This window comes from Ranitomeya variabilis, chromosome 6, assembly GCF_051348905.1.
Source record: "Ranitomeya variabilis isolate aRanVar5 chromosome 6, aRanVar5.hap1, whole genome shotgun sequence".
Lineage (NCBI taxonomy): Eukaryota > Metazoa > Chordata > Amphibia > Anura > Dendrobatidae > Ranitomeya > Ranitomeya variabilis.
Window position 1 is genome coordinate 478,494,803 of NC_135237.1, and position 20,770 is coordinate 478,515,572.

Here is a 20,770-nt window from a genome sequence, read left to right on the forward strand (position 1 = left end):
GCTACAAGCCGTTTTCTGCCCACATTCCTAATCATTTTTTGGATGCACTTTGCCGTCAAGTGGTTGGGTTGCTGGCATCTTGTTACCCACCACCGCCTTATTTTGAGTGCTTTGCAGTTTGTGGATTTACTATGGAGCAAATTGTTCTCATCTCATCAGGCTGAAATTCTTCTAACAGCTTCCAAAGAAACTTTATCTAATCCTTTGCCAAGATTTTTCTGTTTGTTATTTTCTAGAACTGTCAAAACCAAACAGTGAGGAGTTGTGTTATTATGAGCCATTGTTAGTAATACAGGAGATGTACAGAGAGTCAATGTACACTTCCTATAGGCGATGTCACATTTCTCTGCCCTGGTGATAGTACAATAGTGTAAGCTGAATCTACTTTGGTTTAATAGATAAATGTTTAACACTGTAGGCTAGCAGATGAAACTCCAATAAATACAGAAATCCTCAATCGGATAAATTATAGAAGCAGAGGGGAGTTTCAATATTTCTACAGTGCCACCACAGGGCAAATTAAGAATTACATGTGTCAAGTCCTCCCAGACACTCTTTGTAGAGTGAACACTGTTATGACCCCAGTGGACAGGGTCTCAGAGGAACGTGTAAGTCTGCGAGATTCAAAAATCCAGCTCATAGGGCTGTGGTAACTGGGTTGACCAAATAGCTACTCCTAACGCCAACACTAGAAGTAGCCGGGGATCATGCCTACGGTGATCGCTAGATGACTCGCGCCAGCCGGAGAATCTAACTACCCCTAGGAGAAGAAAACAAAGACCTCTCTTGCCTCCAGAGAAAGGGACCCCAAAGCAAGATACAAGCCCCCCACAAATAATAACGGTGAGGTAAGAGGAAATGACAAACACAGAAATGAACCAGGTTCAGCAAAGAGAGGCCAGCTTACTAATAGCAGAATATAGCAAGATAACTTATCTGGTCAACAAAAACCCTATAAAAATCCACGCTGGAGATTCAAGAACCCCCGAACCGTCTAACGGTCCGGGGGGAGAACACCAGCCCCCTAGAGCTTCCAGCAAAGGTCAGGATACAGATTGGAACAAGCTGGACAAAAATACCAAACAAAACAAAAGCAAAAAGCAAGGAAGCAGACTTAGCTTGAAATACAGGAACCCGGATCATAGGACAAGAGCACAACAGATTAGCTCTGATTTCAACGATGCCAGGCATTGAACTGAAGGTCCAGGGAGCTTATATAGCAACGCCCCTGAACTAACGGCCCAGGTGAGGATATAGGAAAAGACAGAAGCTCCAGAGTCAAATCACTAATGACCACTAGAGGGAGCAAAAAGCAAAATCACAACAGTACCCCCCCCTTAGTGAGGGGTCACCGAACCCTCACCACGACCACCAGGGCGATCAGGACGAGCGGCGTGAAAGGCACGAACTAAATCGGCCGCATGAACATCAGAGGCGACCACCCAGGAATTATCTTCCTGACCATAGCCCTTCCACTTGACCAGGTACTGAAGCCTCCGCCTGGAGAGACGAGAATCCAAGATCTTCTCCACCACGTACTCCAACTCGCCCTCAACCAACACCGGAGCAGGAGGCTCAGCAGAAGGAACCACAGGCACAACGTACCGCCGCAACAAGGACCTATGAAACACGTTGTGGATAGCAAACGACACAGGAAGATCCAGGCGAAAGGATACAGGATTAAGGATTTCCAATATCTTGTAAGGACCAATAAAACGAGGTTTAAATTTGGGAGAGGAAACCTTCATAGGAACAAAGCGGGAAGAAAGCCACACCAAATCCCCAACACGTAGTCGGGGACCCACACCGCGGCGGCGGTTGGCAAAGCGCTGAGCCCTCTCCTGTGACAACTTCAAGTTGTCCACCACAAGATTCCAGATCCGCTGCAACCTATCCACCACAGAATCCACCCCAGGGCAGTCAGAAGGTTCCACATGACCCGAAGAAAAACGAGGGTGGAAACCAGAGTTGCAGAAAAACGGCGAAACCAAGGTGGCGGAACTAGCCCGATTATTAAGGGCAAACTCAGCCAACGGCAAGAAGGTCACCCAATCGTCCTGATCAGCAGAGACAAAACACCTCAAATAAGCCTCCAAAGTCTGATTAGTTCGCTCCGTCTGTCCATTAGTCTGAGGATGGAAAGCAGACGAAAACGACAAGTCAATGCCCATCCTACTACAAAAGGATCGCCAGAATCTGGAAACGAACTGGGATCCTCTGTCTGACACAATATTCTCAGGGATGCCGTGCAAACGAACCACGTTCTGGAAAAACACAGGAACCAGATCGGAAGAGGAAGGCAGCTTAGGCAAAGGAACCAAATGGACCATCTTGGAGAAGCGATCACATATCACCCAGATAACAGACATGCCTTGAGACACCGGAAGATCAGAAATGAAATCCATGGAGATATGTGTCCAAGGTCTCTTAGGGACAGGCAAGGGCAAGAGCAACCCGCTGGCACGAGAACAGCAAGGCTTAGCTCGAGCACAAGTCCCACAGGACTGTACAAATGACCGCACATCCCTAGACAAGGAAGGCCACCAAAAGGATCTGGCCACCAGATCTCTGGTGCCAAAAATTCCTGGGTGACCTGCCAACACCGAGGAATGAACCTCGGAAATGACTCTGCTGGTCCACTTATCAGGCACAAACAGTCTGTCAGGTGGACAAGAATCAGGCCTATCAGCCTGAAATCTCTGCAACACACGTCGCAGATCTGGAGAAATAGCTGACAAGATAATACCATCCTTAAGAATACCAACAGGTTCAGCGACTCCAGGAGCATCAGGCACAAAGCTCCTGGAAAGAGCATCGGCCTTCACATTTTTTGAACCTGGTAAATACGAGACAACAAAGTCAAAACGGGAGAAAAACAATGACCAGCGGGCCTGTCTAGGATTCAGGCGTTTAGCAGACTCGAGATACATCAGATTTTTGTGATCAGTCAAGACCACCACACGATGCTTAGCACCCTCGAGCCAATGACGCCACTCCTCAAATGCCCATTTCATGGCCAACAACTCCCGATTGCCCACATCATAATTTCGCTCCGCAGGCGAAAACTTCCTAGAGAAAAAGGCGCAAGGTCTCATAACAGAGCAACCAGGGCCTCTCTGCGACAAAACGGCCCCTGCTCCAATCTCTGAAGCATCCACCTCAACCTGAAAGGGAAGCGAGACATCAGGCTGGCACAAAACAGGCGCCGAAGTAAACCGACGTTTCAACTCCTGGAAAGCCTCCACGGCAGCAGGAGCCCAATTAACCACATCGGAGCCCTTCTTGGTCATATCCGTCAAAGGTTTCACAATGCTAGAAAAGTTAGCGATAAAACGACGGTAGAAGTTAGCGAAACCCAAGAACTTCTGAAGACTCTTAACTGACAAGGGCTGAGTCCAATCAAGAATAGCTCGGACCTTGACTGGGTCCATCTCCACAGCAGAAGGGGAAAAAATGAACCCCAAAAAGGGAACCTTCTGTACACCAAAAAGACACTTTGAGCCCTTGACAAACAAAGAATTTTCACGCAAAATTTTAAAGACCATCCTGACCTGCTCCACATGCGAGTCCCAATTATCAGAAAAAAACAGAATATCATCCAGATAAACGATCAAAAATTTATCCAGATAGTTCCGGAAAATGTCATGCATAAAGGACTGAAAAACTGAAGGGGCATTAGAGAGCCCAAAAGGCATCACCAAGTACTCAAAATGACCTTCGGGCGTATTGAATGCGGTTTTCCATTCATCCCCTTGCTTAATGCGCACAAGGTTGTACGCACCACGAAGGTCTATCTTGGTAAACCACTTGGCACCTTTAATCCGGGCAAACAAGTCAGACAACAGCGGCAAAGGATACTGAAATTTGACAGTGATCTTATTTAAAAGCCGATAGTCAATACAAGGCCTCAAAGATCCGTCCTTTTTAGCCACAAAAAAGAATCCCGCACCAAGAGGGGAAGAAGACGGACGGATGTGTCCTTTCTCCAGAGACTCCTTGATATATGAACGCATAGCGGTATGTTCAGGTATCGACAGATTAAACAGTCTTCCCTTAGGAAATTTACTGCCTGGAATCAAATCTATTGCACAGTCACATTCCCTATGAGGAGGCAATGCACTGGACCTGGACTCGCTAAAGACATCCTGATAATCAGACAAGTACTCCGGAACTTCCGAAGGCGTAGAAGAAGCAATAGACACAGGCAGGGAATCCTCATGAATACCACGACAGCCCCAACTAGACACTGACATAGCCTTCCAGTCAAGGACTGGATTATGGGTCTGTAACCATGGCAGCCCCAAAACAACCAAATCATGCATTTTATGTAGAACGAGAAAACGTATCACCTCGCGGTGTTCAGGAGTCATGCACATGGTAACCTGTGTCCAATACTGCGGTTTATTTTCTGCTAATGGCGTAGCATCAATACCCCTAAGAGGGATAGGATTTTCTAATGGTTCAAGAATAAAACCACAGCGCTTAGCAAATGAGAGATCCATAAGACTCAGGGCAGCACTTGAATCTACAAACGCCATGACAGGATAAGATGACAGTGAGCAAATCAAAGTTACAGACAGAATAAACTTAGGATGCAAATTACCAACGGTGACAGGACTAACAACCTTAGATATACGTTTAGAGCATGCTGAGATAACATGTGTAGAATCACCACAGTAGTAGCACAAGCCATTCCGGCGTCTATGAATTTTCCTCTCATTTCTAGTCAGGATTCTATCACATTGCATCAAATCAGGTGTCCGTTCAGACAACACCATGAGGGAATTTGCGGTTTTTCTATCACATTGCATCACATCAGGTGTCTGTTCAGACAACAACATGAGGGAATTTGCGGTTTTGCGCTCCCGCAACCGCCGGTCAATTTGAATAGCCAGGGACATGGTATCATTCAGACCTGTGGAAATGGGAAAACCCACCATAACATTCTTAATGGCCTCAGAAAGGCCATTTCTAAAATTAGCGGCCAGTGCACACTCGTTCCAATGTGTCAGCACGGACCATTTCCGAAATTTTTGGCAATACACCTCAGCCTCGTCCTGGCCCTGAGACATAGCCAGCAAGGCTTTCTCTGCCTGAATCTCAAGATTGGGTTCCTCATAAAGTAAACCGAGCGCCAGAAAAAACGCATCAATATCAGCCAATGCCGGATCTCCTGGCGCCAACGAAAAAGCCCAATCTTGAGGGTCACCCCGTAAGAATGAAATAACAATTTTTACTTGTTGAGCAGAGTCTCCAGACGAACAAGGTTTCAGGGACAAAAACAATTTACAATTATTCCTGAAATTCCTAAACTTAAATCGGTCTCCTGAAAACAGTTCAGGAATCGGAATCTTGGGTTCAGACCTAGGATTTCTGGTAACATAATCTTGTATACCCTGCACACGAGCGGCAAGCTGGTCCACACTTGTAATCAAGGTCTGGACATTCATGTCTGCAGCAAGCTTAAGCCACTCTGAGGTAAAGGGGAAAAGAAAAAAAAAAAAAAAAATGAGAGAGGGAAAAAAAAAACTCAAAATTTTCTTTCTTATAATCCCACTTCTGCAATGCATTAAACATTTAATACTGGCCTGGCATACTGTTATGACCCCAGTGGACAGGGTCTCAGAGGAACGTGTAAGTCTGCGAGATTCAAAAATCCAGCTCATAGGGCTGTGGTAACTGGGTTGACCAAATAGCTACTCCTAACGCCAACACTAGAAGTAGCCGGGGATCATGCCTACGGTGATCGCTAGATGACTCGCGCCAGCCGGAGAATCTAACTACCCCTAGGAGAAGAAAACAAAGACCTCTCTTGCCTCCAGAGAAAGGGACCCCAAAGCAAGATACAAGCCCCCCACAAATAATAACGGTGAGGTAAGAGGAAATGACAAACACAGAAATGAACCAGGTTCAGCAAAGAGAGGCCAGCTTACTAATAGCAGAATATAGCAAGATAACTTATCTGGTCAACAAAAACCCTATAAAAATCCACGCTGGAGATTCAAGAACCCCCGAACCGTCTAACGGTCCGGGGGGAGAACACCAGCCCCCTAGAGCTTCCAGCAAAGGTCAGGATACAGATTGGAACAAGCTGGACAAAAATACCAAACAAAACAAAAGCAAAAAGCAAGGAAGCAGACTTAGCTTGAAATACAGGAACCCGGATCATAGGACAAGAGCACAACAGATTAGCTCTGATTTCAACGATGCCAGGCATTGAACTGAAGGTCCAGGGAGCTTATATAGCAACGCCCCTGAACTAACGGCCCAGGTGAGGATATAGGAAAAGACAGAAGCTCCAGAGTCAAATCACTAATGACCACTAGAGGGAGCAAAAAGCAAAATCACAACAGAACACACCGTGTCATACAACAGATACTGGTTAGGGGCAAGTACCAATCAGGAAGCAGAATGGGGAAACAATCTGGGTCAAATGCATATGGCCGATCACAAACCAGCTTTACATATTAGCATGAATCAATAAACTTAGTTTCTCAGACAAGGTATGCCACTGCTGTGCAGAGTTCATTAATCAGAAATATTCAGCCATAATGTCACGGGTTTACCATGACAGAGAGGAGCCAGAAGAATGCAATGTCTGATTTCTCCTATTCCTGCACTAATTAGAAGCACTTCATCTTCTTATTAAACAGTGTAAATTTCCTTTGGCAGTGCAGGGGTTGATCTGCTCTGTTGCGTGCTCCGGGAGCATTTAGGCTCTCAGCTGTGCACTATTAGCCACTCTCATCTCCTATATAAACTGGGTCTTGGCTAGCACTCATTGTCAGAGTTAGGCTACTTTCACACTAGCGTCGTGCACTGCACGTCGCTACGCAACGTTGCGGTGCACCAACGCTAGCTGTGGAAGTGCCGCACAATGGGGGCAGCGGATGCTGTTTTACATCGCATCCGCTGCCCCATTGTGATGTGCGGGGAGGCGGGGGTGGAGTTCCAGACGCGCATACGCGGTCGGAAAAGACGCTATCGACGCGCAAAAAAAGTTACATGCAACGTTTTTTGTGCCGACGGTCCGACGCAACACTACGCAACCGTCGCACGACAGTTGCGACGTGTGGCAATGCGTCGCACTGCGTCGCTAATTCAAGTCTATGGAGAAAAAACGCATCCTGCAAGCAATTTTGCAGGATGCGGTTTTTCTACAGAACGACACATAGCGACGTGCAGTGCACGACGCTAATGTGAAAGTAGCCTTAGCTTATGCTGCATGGCTGGTGGTTGTTGTTGGTTATTATAGAAGAAAGCGTTTGGTGGATTTATCTGTGACTGCTGCTTGGTTTGGAGTGTGCGATAATTCCCTTTCTTATCCTACTTCGGTTTAACCCCATCCTCCACTCCCCGGGGCATATGGGTTTCATCCTCAGTTCAGCTCATTTAATAGGAATCGTTCTTCTGGAATACCTGAAGAAGAACAATTTTCATCATCAATTACATCTGTGTGGCAAGGGGTTAATTAAAATTTGAGGAAGATGGGGTCCAAATATAAGAGTGTGGCTGATCGCAAACGTTTGGAGGGTCCGGATCTGTGTGTTGGTGACATAGTGCAGTTTCCGTCGAGGAACATTAAGTTGAAGGTTACCTCTTGGTAGCTGGGTCTCAGGTTCATTGGTCCTTATAAGATTGTTAGTCTTGTGGGTGTACTATGGTATACTACTACTCTCCTCTTCCCTGGGTGGGGAAGGGTAAAGACAGAGGTTGGATTCTGGAGCTAAGGCAAGGTATGTGGCCCCGGCATCTTCACCATCAGAAGTAATCCGGGGAACAGGGCGAGCTAGGGCACCCCAGAGAAGGAGCTCCTGGTCCCGGGACACCTGGCAACTGAGTTGTCACAAATAAATAACATTTCCAATTTACTCAGTGATTATGTCTTATTAATCTAAATCCAGAAACCCCTTCATGAAGCACAAAACAACTACCGTATATCATCCAAGTAAAAAATGAACTTTCCTCTTGAGCATAATTACTGGTTGCACTGATTTTAGTGTGATAATTACAACCAAGCACATTTAATTGGATTTCAGTCTTTCATTTGGCTGCTGAATCCCCACTATATACTGAGCTTAATCCATGAGATAGAACACTTGGCACTTTAGGACTTTCAAAGGTTAAAATGTTTGTAAAGGATTCAATGTAAGAAATTATAAATGGAAGGTACGCCATAAAGTCATACTGGAGGAACCAAAACTGAACTCACATTTACATGCTAAAGAGGACCTGTCAACAGGCCAAACCTGACCAGTGTTTGCTCTTATTTTATTCCCGTTGCTCCTTTCCAAATATTTTTTTAAAATCCAGAGACATGGACCTTTTTATGTGGGGCTAATTTTTATGGTCCACTAATTGTAGAAAAAAACAGGGATCCAACAATTCTATCCTTTACATTAATGTTCGTTGAAACAGCAATAATGAAAATATCTAGACTAGATTCAGCAGCTGATTAACCGGCTCGATGGTGCTCACCAGGCAATAGTCCACATAGTAATGTAAGGAGAAAATGGGGCCCTCACCATCAGGTGTTAAAATAAGCTTTATTTTGCGGTTCCAAACAAAGATCGTGGAGACCATATGGCTGATAGCTGTTTACATGACTTAGAAGAGAAACCGCTGTTGGCCACATTGTCTCCACAATCTCTGGAACTGCAAATATAGCTTATGTTAAAGAGCAGTGGCGAGTACCCCATTTTTTCCTTACCTTGCTCATTTTCAAGGTTTTTACCAAGTGGGCATTGCTCACAGGGTAATTATGCTGAGCAGCCTAAAGACATGCCCCCAAAGAACCCTGTTAGCCATGCCCCATAGATAAAGACCATAGAAATTAGCACTAAATCAATAGGTCCAAAGCTCTGGGACCGTAAGGATGATTTAATCCAAACAAAAAACTGATTATTTAGGGGAACAGCGAGATAAAATTAGAGCAAAAACTGCCCACTTTTGTTCTGGTGACAGGACCTCTGTAAACTAATTGTCTGGGTCGGAGATCCCATATTCATATAAACTTTTAGGGCACTCTTCTTTAATATAGCAAAACACTTCATTCAGCACCTACATTAGTCAGCCGAAGCAGAGGGTGATTTAGCGCTTTATGCATATGTGCACTCTTTTTTTAAATGCTTTTTCAGAAGTTCCAGGCAGAATCCACCTAAAAATGAGGTTATGCACATATATAAAGTCTTGCACCTATGCAGGTTTTGCCTCTTCATAAGTCTTAATAGCAGATACTTTACAGAAGCTCTCCACTAGTCTCTTATCCCGTAATATCACACCAGATCTGTTGTAATTGGAGCCTGAGTGTATTGACTGATGGGCCGCAAACAAGATGTTCAGTGCTGGGTGAAGATTGGGCATTTGGTAGCCCATTAATTACACCTCTCTTGACCTAATTACAGTAGACTGAGAGTGATGGTGACGGGATTAGACACATCTCAGTGACTAGTGGAGGTGATCTGCACAGATATATAATGATTATTAAAATGTGAATTTTGTTACATAGGTTTTTAGAATATGGACCTGCTAGGAGCCACATATGGTACAGGTGGTAAAGTGAAAAATCCCTCTAATAGGTTCATTTTAAAAGGAAAATTTCAGCAGGCTTTAGTTATTTAGTCTGAGAGAAGCATAATGCAGGAGAACCTGATTCCAGGGATGTGTTACTTGCTCAACATCAACATAGTTTCGATACAATCAGTGTTTTATCAGCAGGAGATTATAACTAGAAGCCTATGTGTTGTTTGCCAGGCAGTCCAGCTAATCTGTGTAACCCCACCCCCATTACTGATTGGCAGCTTGCTGACTATGCACAGTGTACACAGGAAGCAGCCAATCAGTGGTGTGGGCGGTTTTAAACACAGCTCAGCATTCTGACCATTGGCACATCAACAACAGAGAAAAACGGGATTATATACAAACTACTCAAAGCAGCCCAGTAAGTGATACATGACTAGAATCAGGTTCTCTGTCCCTACATAATGCTGCTCTCAGTTTCTAAACATGTACATCACTGTGAAGATTCATTCATCTGCCCCGTATGAAGCGGCACAGCTACAGAGCCGGCTATATACACATATCTCTTAACCGTGACGTACATACATGGCAGTGTGGGTGAAGGGGTTAAAAAGGCTGTGTGACCTACAGGGCTATGTGATTAGTAGCTACTGTTAGTTTGGGCAGACTCCCTTTAATGCTGAGAGAAAATGCTTATACAATATAACTGTTAAAGAATAAGCCCATTAGTTTACTTCTTGTGAGAATCTGTTCAACATGTGTTGCCATATACTGGCTTACTTTGTGCTGTTACATGCATGAAGCATAAATGTGCATTTACTTTTTAGTCCCCCTAGGGGACTTTAACCTGCGATAATTTATCTCCCATAGTCGCCATCTTGGCACCCCTCTGAAGTTAAGCTTTAAGAAAGGAGACCATAATTTATACCATAATTTATACTATATGCCATAGTACCACAACATACAGTGGGTACGGAACGTATGCAGACCCCTTTAAATTTTTCACTCTTTGTTTCATTGCAGCCATTTGGTAAATTCAAAAAAGTTCATTTTTTTCTCATTAATGTACACTCTGCACCCCATCTTGACTGAAAAAAAACAGAAATGTAGTAATTTTTGCAAATTTAATAAAAAAGAAAAATTGAAATATCACATGGTCATAAGTATTCAGACCCTTTGCTCAGTATTGAGTAGAAGCACCCTTTTGAGCTAGTACAGCCATAAGTCTTCTTGGGAATAATGCAACAAGTTTTTCACACCTGGATTTTGGGATCCTCTGCCATTCTTCCTTGTAGATTCCCTCCAGTTTCATCAGGTTGGATGGTGAACGTTGGTGGACAGCCATTTTCAGGTCTCTCCAGAGATACTCAATTGGGTTTAGGTCAGGGCTCTAGGTGAGCCAGTCAAGAATGGTCACAGAGTTGTTCTGAAGCCATTCCTTTGTTATTTTAGTTGTGTGCTTAGGGTCATTATCTTGTTGGAAAGTGAAGCTTCGGCCAAGTCTGAGGTCCAGAGCACTCTGGGAGAGGTTTTCATCCAGGATATCTCTGTACTTGGCCGCATTCATGTTTCCTTCAATGACAACCAGTCGTCCTGTCCCTGCAGATGAAAAACACCCCATAGCATGATGCTGCCACCACCATGTTTCACTGTTGGGATTGTATTGGGCAGGTGATTATTATTATTATTATTATTTATCTATCTATCATTGATTCCATGGTGCTGTACATGAGAAGGGGTTACATACAAATTACAGATATCAGACTGATACAGAGGGTGACGACCCTGCCCTTGCGAGCTTACATTGTACAGGAAGGTGGGAAAGAGACAATAGGTTAAGGATTGCAGCAGCTCCTGTGTTGGTGTGGCGGTAGCTCCGGTAGTGGTGAGGAGGCAGCGGGGTCAGCGCAGGCTGTAAGCTTTCCTGAAGAGGTGGGTTTTCAGGTTCCATCTGAAGGATCCGAATGTGGTTCATAGTCGGACGTGTAGGGGCAAAGAATTCCAGAAGATGGGGAATATTCTGGAGAAGTCTTGGAGGTGGTTGGGTGAGGAGCGAATAAGTGTAGAGGAGAGAAGGAGGTCTTAGGAGGACCGGAGATTAAGTGAGGGAAGATATCGGGAGATTAGTTCAGAGATATATGGAGGAGACAGGCTATGGATGGCTTTGTAGGTCAGCATTAGTAATCTGAACTGGATACACTGAGGGAATGGGATCCAGTGAAGATATTTGCAGAGGGGGGAAGCAGAGGAGTAGCGAGGAGAGAAATGAATTAGTCAGGCAGCAGAGTTAAGGATGGACTGGAGAAGTGCAAGGGTGTTAGCAGGAAGGCCACTGAAAAGGATGTTGCAGTAGTCGAGGCGGGAGATAAGGGCATGCACAAGCATTTTAGTAGATTGAGGGTTGAGGAAAGGACAGATTCTGGAGATATTTTTGAGCTGGAGGCCACAGGAGGTGGAAAGAGCTTGGATGTGCGGTTTGAAGGACAGGGCAGAGTCAAGGGTTACTCCGATGCAGCGCACTTCCAGTACCGGGGAAAGCGTGATGTCGCTAATTGCGATGGTGATGAGCACTGCCTGGTTTTCTCCACAGATACCACATAGAATTATCACCACAAAGGTCTATCTTCGCCTCATCAGACCAGAGAATCTTATTCCTCACAGTCTGGGAGTCCTTCATGTGTTTTTTAGAAAACTATGCGGGCTTTCATATGTCTTGCACTGAGGAGAGGCTTCCGTCGGGCCACTCTGCCATAAAGGCCCGACTGGTGGAGGGCTGCAGTGATAGTTGACTTTGTGGAACTGTCTCCCATTTCCCTACTGCATCTCTGGAGCTCAGCCACAGTGATCTTGGGGTTCTTCTTTACCTCTCTCACCAAGGCTCTTCTCCCACAACTGCTCAATTTGGCTGGACGGCAAGGTTTGGGCAGACTTCTGGTGGTCCCAAACTTCTTCCATTTAAGGATTATGGAGATCACTGTGCTCTTAGGAACCTTGAGTACTGCAGAAATTCTGTTGTAACCTTGACCAGATCTGTGCCTTGCCATAATTCTGTCTCTGAGCTCCTTGGCCAGTTCCTTTGACCTGATGATTCTCATTTGGTCTGACATGCACTGTGAGCTGTGAGGTCTTATATAGACAGGTCTGTGCCTTTCCAAATCAAGGCCTACCAGTTTAGTTAAACACAGCTGGACTCCAAAGAAGGAGTAGAACCATCTCAAGGAGGATCACAAGGAAATGGACAGCATGTGACTTAAATATGAGTGTCTGAGCAAAGGGTCTGAATACTTATGACCATGTGATATTTCAGTTTTTCTTTTTTAATATATTTGCAAAAATTTTTAAATTTCTGTTTTTTTCAGTCAAGATGGAGTGCAGAGTGTACATTAACCCCTTTCTACCATTGGACGTACTATCCCGTCCATGTGACCTGGGACTTAATCCCCATGGGCGGGATAGTACATCATAGGCGATCAGCCGCACTCACGGGGGGAGCGCGGCTGATCACGGCCGGGTGTCAGCTTACGAAAAACGATTTTTTGCAATAAAAAGCATCTTTTAGTGTGTGACAGCTGCCAAACATAAAATCCGGCTATAATAACCCGCTATAAATAGTAAATCAAACCCCCGTTATCACTGCCTTAGTTAAGGAAAAATAATAAAATTAAAAAAATGTATTTATTTCCATTTTCCCATTAGGGTTAGGGTAAGGGTTGGGGCTAAAGTTAGCGTTGGGATTAAAAACATCAGGTTTCAGACAACCCAGAAAAGGCGACTCCTTTAATAAGTCTTAATTAAACCATACTTATGTCAATCCCCATTCCAGTGATGCCATTGTCCCCTGTAAGAGAATTGAAATAATAAACAGCCTTATACCTCACTTGTCCACTGAGGAGATAATCGATTTGTTCTGTGACAGATCTAGCTCAGCTATATATAGATGGCAGGCTGCATTGTGGCATGATGTGACTGTACAGCCTGTCGTCCAGCAGAGACACTGAGCAGCATCTGCTACCACTCCTCAATGTCTCGCGGTGAACTGTAACCTGTCTGACGTCACCGTGAGCATGAGAATGTTCTCACTCTCGCGGTGCCGTCAGACAGGTCCTGTGAGTTCACAGCCAATGAGCTCCCTTCACCTAACTGATGTCAACGCAAGCGCTGTTAGAAATTTTTCCACCACGCTCATGCTGACGTCAGTTAGGTGAAGATTGAATAAAGGAGTCTGTGCCCTACTATTCTGGATCGAAATCTGAACTTTTTTTCACTGTGTTGGGTACAAGCCCTTGTCCTGTTGGTTATGGGATTTAACATCCTGGTCTAACCCCTTCATGATCAGGCATTTTTTTTATTGTTTGCACTTCTGTTTTGTCCTCCTCTACTTTCTAGAGCCATAGCTTTTATATTTTTCCGTCAATGTATGCAAATAAGGGCTTGATGCAGTTTTCAATGGCCAGTCATTTAACCATACATACTGGAAAATGGAAACAAAAATTCCAAGTGCAGTGAAATGGGAAAAAACACTACTATTCTGTCATTGCTTTTTGGGTTTTGTTTTTATCACTTCCATTGTCCAGCAAAAATAACCTGGGAATACAATTTCTCTGGTTAATTCAAATATGGTGATACCATACATACCGTATTTTTTGGACTATAAGACACATGGAACCCTAAGACGCACCCCAAATTTTGGGGTGGAAAATAGGAGAAAAAAGATTTTTATAAGATGGGGGTCCGTCTTATTGTCCCAATTTAAGGTATCTTACCTGAGGGCCTGCGGTGGCAGAGCGGGGTCACAGGAGGCATGGTCTGATGCTGCGGGTCTGGTGTTGGTGCTAAGGCAGAGCAAGGAGCAGGGTCCCTTCCTCAGGATGCCAGCGGCAGAAATGTGGCGCGCCGCAGCCCGGTGTCCACAGTGAGTGAGTGCATCATCAGTTTCTCAGCGGCCATCTCCCTGAGGTCATGCATTAGCAGATTGAGATCTCTGCTTCAGGAAAATGGCCGATGAGATCTCAATCTGCGCACGCGCGGCCTTCAGCGGCCCACGGCTTCAGAATGATGGCCACAGGGAAACCAAGGATGTACTCCGCACCGCCCACCACCAACACCGAGCCTCAGCATCGCCACACCTCTGCCTCTGCCGGTTCCCTGAGGAAGGGACACTGCTACACCACTGCCGCAACTCCCCGGTAAGCCTGCGTTTGGACTATAAGACGCACCCCCCATTTTCCTCCCAAATGTTTTTGGGAAAAAGTGTGTCTTATAGTCTGAAATATACGGTGTATTGTTCTTATTTATTTATTCTTTATTTATTTTTTTTACTTAAGTATTGAAAAAAAAACGTTGCCTTGTGTTGCCATTTTCTGAGACCCATATCTTTATTTTTCTGTCGATGGAACTATCTTGGCTTGATGTTTTTATCTTGACAATCTCAACATTTCTTTTGATTCCATTTTAGGCTACATACACAATGTTTTGATCGCTTTTCATTCTATTTTTAAGGGTGATTTGGCAGTAACCCCAAAAAAGCAGTGTTTAGATTTTGTCTTTTTATGTATGTTTTCATAGATCATGTTGTTTTATTTTGTTCTTTATTATTAAAGGCGGGTGATTTGAAATTTTTATATATTTTCTTTTAGATTTTTTAATTTTTTTTTTAATAAAACGCTTGCATTTGTCTTCGGAGGGTAGAGCGAATGTGGACATTGCATGCTGCAGCATATCATATCAGGAGTGAAGATGCAGTACCAGATCGTCAGACTCTTATCTTTTATGTAGCTCAGTAAGGCTACTTTCACACTAGCGTCGTGCACTGCACGTCGCAATGCCTCGTTTTGGAGAAAAAATGCATCCTGCAAAAGTGCTTGCAGGATGTGTTTTTTCTCCATTGACTTGCATGAGCGACGCAGTGCGACGCTTTGCCACACGTCGCAACCGTCGTTCGACGGTTGCATCGCGTTGCATTGGACCGTCGGACCGTCGCCACCAAAAAACGTTGTTTTTAATGTTTTTTGGTGCGTCGTTCCCGTCTTCTCTGACCGCGCATACGCGGCCGGAACTCCACCCCCGACTCCCCGCACCTCACAGTGGGGCAGCGGATGCGTTGAAAAACAGCATCCGCTGCCCCTGTTGTGCGGCGCATTCACTGCTAGCGTCGGTACGTCGCAACGACGCAATTCGTCGTGCGTCGTCTGACACTAGTGTGAAAGTAGCCTAAGTCAGTAAAGTGCACGCATGGCACAGCAGTACACTGACGACAGAAGATGTAAGAGGTGGTGTAATGGTGTTGGCAGTGGGTGACTTTGGGCAGTCCACACAGGAAAGTGGAGAAGAGACCCAAATATTGCTCTGTCCCACCGTATCCAGGACGACTGGGACCTATAAGTGTCTATAGGGCATGCTCACCTGCTTTACATTTTGTGTAGTGCTTTCTTTTTGGCTACATTTTAGATACTCTTAGGAGAAAGCTGTATTCTGTGACTACAGCTTAGCTACAGTGCCTAGAGGGAGTCTGCAGTAGTCTGACACACCTCCTGCTCGGTTAGGTTCAGGCCCCAGCTTTTTCCCTCTTTTGCAGCTCTGATTAGATACTTTGTATAAACCCAAGTCTATCACAGGCTTCCCAGGAGAAAATGTTTCCATCACAGCCCAAATACCACACATATGTTCTGGCAAATAAGGCTCAGTATGGGGGAACCTGAATTTTCACTTTAAGCCCTCATTCACACATCAGTATTTTTGCATCAGTTTTTGTAAGCCAAGGCCAGGGGTGGAACTTGCAGAAACAACTAGAATTGAAAGACTTCTATGTTTTGGAGACAGCCCCCTGGTTTTGGCATACAAAATACCGATGACACACTGATAAAACCTTTAGTAATGGTTTGACAGTTCCAGAACCTGTAATGCTCAAGGCAAACGCTGTCTAAACATGGTACTAATATGGTAGTAAGCTGAGATAGCAGCTTAGGTTTTGCAAAGGTAGAAGTAGCATCCAGGTCCCCGTATCTGATGAAATCAAAGACCCCTCTGCCAAATAAGAAGACACGGGTATTATAAAGAGTCAGGTAGGTATACATTTTGCTTTGAGAGAAAGAAGATTACTGTAAGTTGCGCCTCTAACTTTATTTATATATCTGGGTATCCATGGTTTAAAGGGACAGCCACATATACAGAAGTAATCACTCCTTACATCTGGTCCACAAGATCCGCACCCGTGCCCTCAGAGTAATCACCCACACTTGAAAGTCCTAACAAATACTTGTCATTTTTCACATATGTATTGCAGGTCCATTATGATTTGGTCATTTAGTCCACACCATTAGGGATGAATAAAGTAAACTTTTTATGAACTATTTGTTGCCAGTATTATCAGTGCATACCAACAAATACACATTCATCAAACTCTTCTCATTCATTTCATAAACCAGGCATGTTTCCCTTATTATGGGTCTAAGGAGCGAGTGAAAAATGTGAAATCAAGAATAGGATCAATTAGTCATTTCCTAAAGTACTAGAGCCAAGATTTATCCACCCAGATGAGGATATTAAAAGGAATTTCTGAATTGTTCCTTGTCTTCCTGAATTGGTTTTGATAAAATGACAGCCTGGAGCAAAGACAGGAAAAAATTCTAAATGCAACGTCTTGGGAGAGTTAATAGAGGCTCTGAGTCTTGTTTTTGAACTACAAGTCTCAGCATTTTTTTAGACTATTCTTCAATAATCATCACAGGTCATCTTACCGTATCTTACTAAGATTAGGGCTAGTCGGGATTTCAATGTGAAGACAATTAGGCTGAATCGCCTTTTAATCATCCTTAAATTTTAAAAGGTTTTCTCATCTATGTAACATGGTAGAACTCATTTACCAGATGTGAGATGGGAAGAAAAACTCTTGAAAGAGCAATTAAAGTATATAAAAAAATTCTCAAAACTCATGTTCTCACCTAGTATAAATGCTGTGCTTTTTTTCTGCTGAGCTTTTATGTGCTGAAAATCTGCTCCATTTATCTGTGCAAGGCTGTGTAGGCTTTTATGGGGAGCCTATAAAAGTGCACAATCCCAACTTTTCTCTACTAACAAAAATGTGTTGAATAAAGCAGCTTGAAATCTGTACCAAAAATGCATAATAAAAGAAAAACACAACAAAAAAGCAATAATCAGAAAAATTGTTATTGTGTATTTGCGGTGCATAAAAAGCAGCAGAATAAAAAAAATCAAAACGCTGTGTGTGAACAATCCCTTAAACGCTGTTCTCACAGTACAGTATGGATAAGTTCACACTGGGCGTTTTTGCTGCGTTTTTTTTAAATTCTTTTTATGCTAATTTTCAGCTGCTTTTTACAGTACCAGCTATGTCAATGAGATTTCAGAAATCTCATACACACATTGCTTTTTTTTTTGTCATCAGTATTTTGTAATTTGCATGGTTCTTTGGACATAGAGCATGTCACTTCTTTCAGCGTTTTTCACCCATTGAATTAAATGCAAAAGAAACGCATAAAAAAAGCACCAAAAACGCACCAAACACGCAGCAAACCTTCTTTCCTGCTAAGCACTTAGGTTTTGCTGCAGAAAAAAAACACACAGCAAAAACGCCCAGTGTGAACTTAGCCTATCTGTTTTGTATACATGCAGGAAAACTCTCTTAGATATGGCAGAAATGTATGCACCTGTATGATACCCATTCATTCACCTTAAAATAAAAATGAACCATTCAGGATGCATGCTTTTAAATGCAGTGAAAATATATGATATGTGCCGTACGCCAGCCCACTGTCCCCTCTAGTCACTCTCAGCGCATACATTGGGAGCATTGCCGGCGTATACCCTGATCAGAGGGAATAGCAGCTTACCGGGACAGGCCTGCGTATAGTCGTGGCAGCAGTCCTTGGTTGATGTGCACACTTGATCACAGAAGCAAGTCCCATATTCCCTATCCATCCTCCAGCCCTTGCTGACACATGTCAGATCTCTGCCTTTGCAGCACTTTCTCGCCTCCATACAGCCACCTTCGGCCATGCCACCGAGTCCCAGCAATCCCATCAAACACACCCAAATGCAGTATCTTCTCCTGTGCTGATCCATTACTGCGCTGTGATGTGTTCAGCAGGTAAAGCAAGGGCACTTCTGATTTAGATGATGGACCCTGATGACATGGTGGCTGCACGTCTCCGGGCGTCCGGGAAAGATGCTGTACGTGTCACGCACACTCTGTGGACCGTCACTGGTTAAATAAATTTGGATATATGACCATCTGGCAATGTGACAAATTCTACAGATTATCCAAAGATGAGCAGAATAAATGTGCAAACTGGGGAGAGCAGATTTGGATCTCCAGAGCACTGCTGGCAGGTGAAGAAGTGTCCCCACACAGTGACAGCCAGCAGTGAGGGTTGTGTGGAGAGCTGCGTCCCTCCCAGGCTTCTCACTGGGTGGAATGTGAGTTTCGCCTCCTCCCCGAGCAGAGTGGAGGATGATATGTGTACAAGTATGCAATCACTAGTGGTAGGCGATGTACATGGAGCCTGCACCCACCAGTCCTACTGTCCATTAATAAAGGACGTTCCTCGTCTGTGAGCCATAACCTATTGGGAGCAATAATTCAAAAACAAATTTTTAATATTCTTTTGTCGCAGATTTAGACAGATGCAGCTGCTTTCTTACTGTGTTGATTTCCAAACAATGCAATACTGTGATCTTTCCTAAGGATGGGCAACCTCTGACCCACAGCTGTTCTAATACGTGGACGAACCCTTTCATACGCCAACAGAAATCCTCTTTTAAAGGGAAACTATTGGACTTATGTATTTTGTAAATTGTTTATTCAGATGGTGCGAAAATTCCATATTTTAGTCCTATTTCAGTCTGATTTAAAGTTTTCCAAGTTAATCAAATTTTCTTTTTGCAGCATGTCAAATCTTAACAGTGTGTAGCATGGTCATAGGTATCAGATATGGCTATGGCTGCCAGTTTGGGTAGTCTTCATGTGACCACGAATAAGCGATTTACTTGCGGTCTTGTGCCAACTGGATTCTTCTCCTAATTCTCTCTTCTTTTTTTTAGAGATTCTTTCAAAAAGTACACAGTGCTCAATGTTCAGAGAGTGAATAGAAGCGACTGCTGTGCTGATACTCCCATAGGATCTGGTGATCACATAACCGTTGGGGGTCTGCCAAGCATAGCGCAACTGCTGGGTTCACGCAGACCCTGGTCAGCTCTGCCAGTGACTTCTGACATTATAGGGAGCTGTTTTTCTGAGTATCTCTGTCTCCTGTAGATGCAGCCATTAAATCAGAAGTAATAAATAAAGGAAAAAAATATGTTCCCTAGTATAGATGAGTGGGTCACCTCTCGCAACGTCGGGCCACAGATTAGGTCAGTGCTCTCTGGCCGTGGACAGGAGCTGCTCGAATTTCCTTAGCCTAAGGGATCCCAGGCTTGGCTTATAATTTTACCGGACTGGTCGTTAAAGAAATAAGTTAGTACTGATATTCCATTTATTGTTGTTGCCCATTGTGTCTTGTATTAAGACTGCTGGATGCACTGCAAAATGTTGTTGCTGTTGACATCAAGTGACCACTGTGATCAAATGATGTGTTGTGCTGAAGGCTAAAGGATGATCCCACAGAGCATCAACGAGGAACAATGTGAAATGTAACCCTTTCACAATCTTGGGGTTTTTGCATTTTTGTTTTTTTGCTCCATTTCTTCCCAGAGCTATAACTTATATTTTGGTCAATATGGCCGCGTGAGGGCTTGTTTTTTGCTGAATGAGTTGTACTTTTGATCGACATCATTGGTTTTGCCATATAGTGTACTGGAAAATGGGAAAAAAATTTCAAAGTGCAGTGAAATTGCAAAAAAAAGTGCGATTCCACAAATGTTTGTTGTTTTTTTTTACTATGTTCACTAAATGCTAAAACTAACCTGCCAATATGATTCTACAGGTCATTACGAGTCTGCAGACACCAAAAATGTATAGATCCAAAGTTAGGGAAAAAAATGGTGCCATTTTCTGAGACCCGTAGAGTCTCCATTTTTTGGGATCTAGGGATGGGTGAGGGCTTATTTTTTGCGCACTAAGCAGACGATTTTATTGACACCATTTTGGTGCAGATACGATCTTTTGATTGCCCATTATTACATTTAACTGCAATGTTGCGGAGACCAAAAAAATGTAATTCTGGAGTTTTGATTTTTTTTCTCATTACACTGTTTACCGATCAGATTAATTATTTTTATTTTTTTTATAGAG

The 20,770-nt window shown here is 43.8% G+C and overlaps 1 protein-coding gene across 1 annotated transcript in view; it reads right to left on the reverse strand.

The window, feature by feature from the left end:
• Positions 1-18,909, reverse strand: part of SBSPON (somatomedin B and thrombospondin type 1 domain containing) — a 28,685-nt gene extending 9,776 nt beyond the window's left edge. The window contains exon 1 of the mRNA XM_077267861.1: positions 18,369-18,909. Coding sequence (XP_077123976.1) covers positions 18,369-18,600 — 232 coding nt within the window. The 5' untranslated portion in view covers positions 18,601-18,909. The remainder of the gene's footprint in view (positions 1-18,368) is intronic.
• Between the last annotated feature and the right edge of the window lie 1,861 nt (positions 18,910-20,770).